The 691-nt window shown below is 39.9% G+C and overlaps 1 protein-coding gene across 1 annotated transcript in view; it reads right to left on the bottom strand.

The window, feature by feature from the left end:
• LOC119593195 (translationally-controlled tumor protein homolog) overlaps positions 1-504 on the bottom strand; it is a 15,632-nt gene extending 15,128 nt beyond the window's left edge. Inside the window, exon 1 of the mRNA XM_037942176.1 lies at positions 350-504. Coding sequence (XP_037798104.1) covers positions 350-377 — 28 coding nt within the window. The 5' untranslated portion in view covers positions 378-504. The remainder of the gene's footprint in view (positions 1-349) is intronic.
• Positions 505-691: the final 187 nt, after the last annotated feature.

The following is a 691-nucleotide window of genomic DNA, read 5'->3' as shown; positions in this document are numbered from 1 at the left end:
CGTATTTTTTTCTATTTATTGCACCAGAAGTAATTCCTGCCATCCAGCCCTGACATGGGTACGATATATGGATGCCTAACTCATTCATGACCTACATAACCTACTAGAAATTTCCTCCCTTCTTCAATTCGATAGGTTTCAATATTCCTCATAATATACAGTAAGTATGAATGCTGCTTCTATTAGATGCGAAACTGGATGCAAATTTCGTCCTACTTTGACAGGAGTGGAAGTTCAGAGAAACTGTCAACTTCCTCTCGCTTTTAAACAAAAAAAATGTTAACATCTCGTCTCATATGAAGGTAAAACTAGTTTCCATAACATCCCCACGTTACAGCTCACAACATACCGGTCAGCATATCCTTGAAGACCTTCATGGCGGCTAGATGATCGTCGCTAAATTCTCGACTGGTGGAGAAGGTTGGTCTCGTTCACCGTGGAAGAGCACGGAAGGACCGTCGTGGATTCGCCTCGCCCGTTCTTGTAAACAAACAAGTGACCATCGCAGAGCGCAATTACTTCTTGTATTTTTTTTCTTGTCTCATAGAGCTATACTTAGATAGTGATGATATGCATTATGGCAGATAAACGAAATATAAGCAACAACTAACTCCATCCCATCTTGAAAGGAACACGAATGTAAGGCATCGAATTCAGGGTCTCCTATTATTATAATTCAATAAAATTTTCG

The sequence above is a fragment of the Penaeus monodon genome, chromosome 31, assembly GCF_015228065.2.
Source record: "Penaeus monodon isolate SGIC_2016 chromosome 31, NSTDA_Pmon_1, whole genome shotgun sequence".
Lineage (NCBI taxonomy): Eukaryota > Metazoa > Arthropoda > Malacostraca > Decapoda > Penaeidae > Penaeus > Penaeus monodon.
Note: the sequence above shows the minus strand (reverse complement) of the source record. Positions and strands in the feature narration are given on the sequence as shown.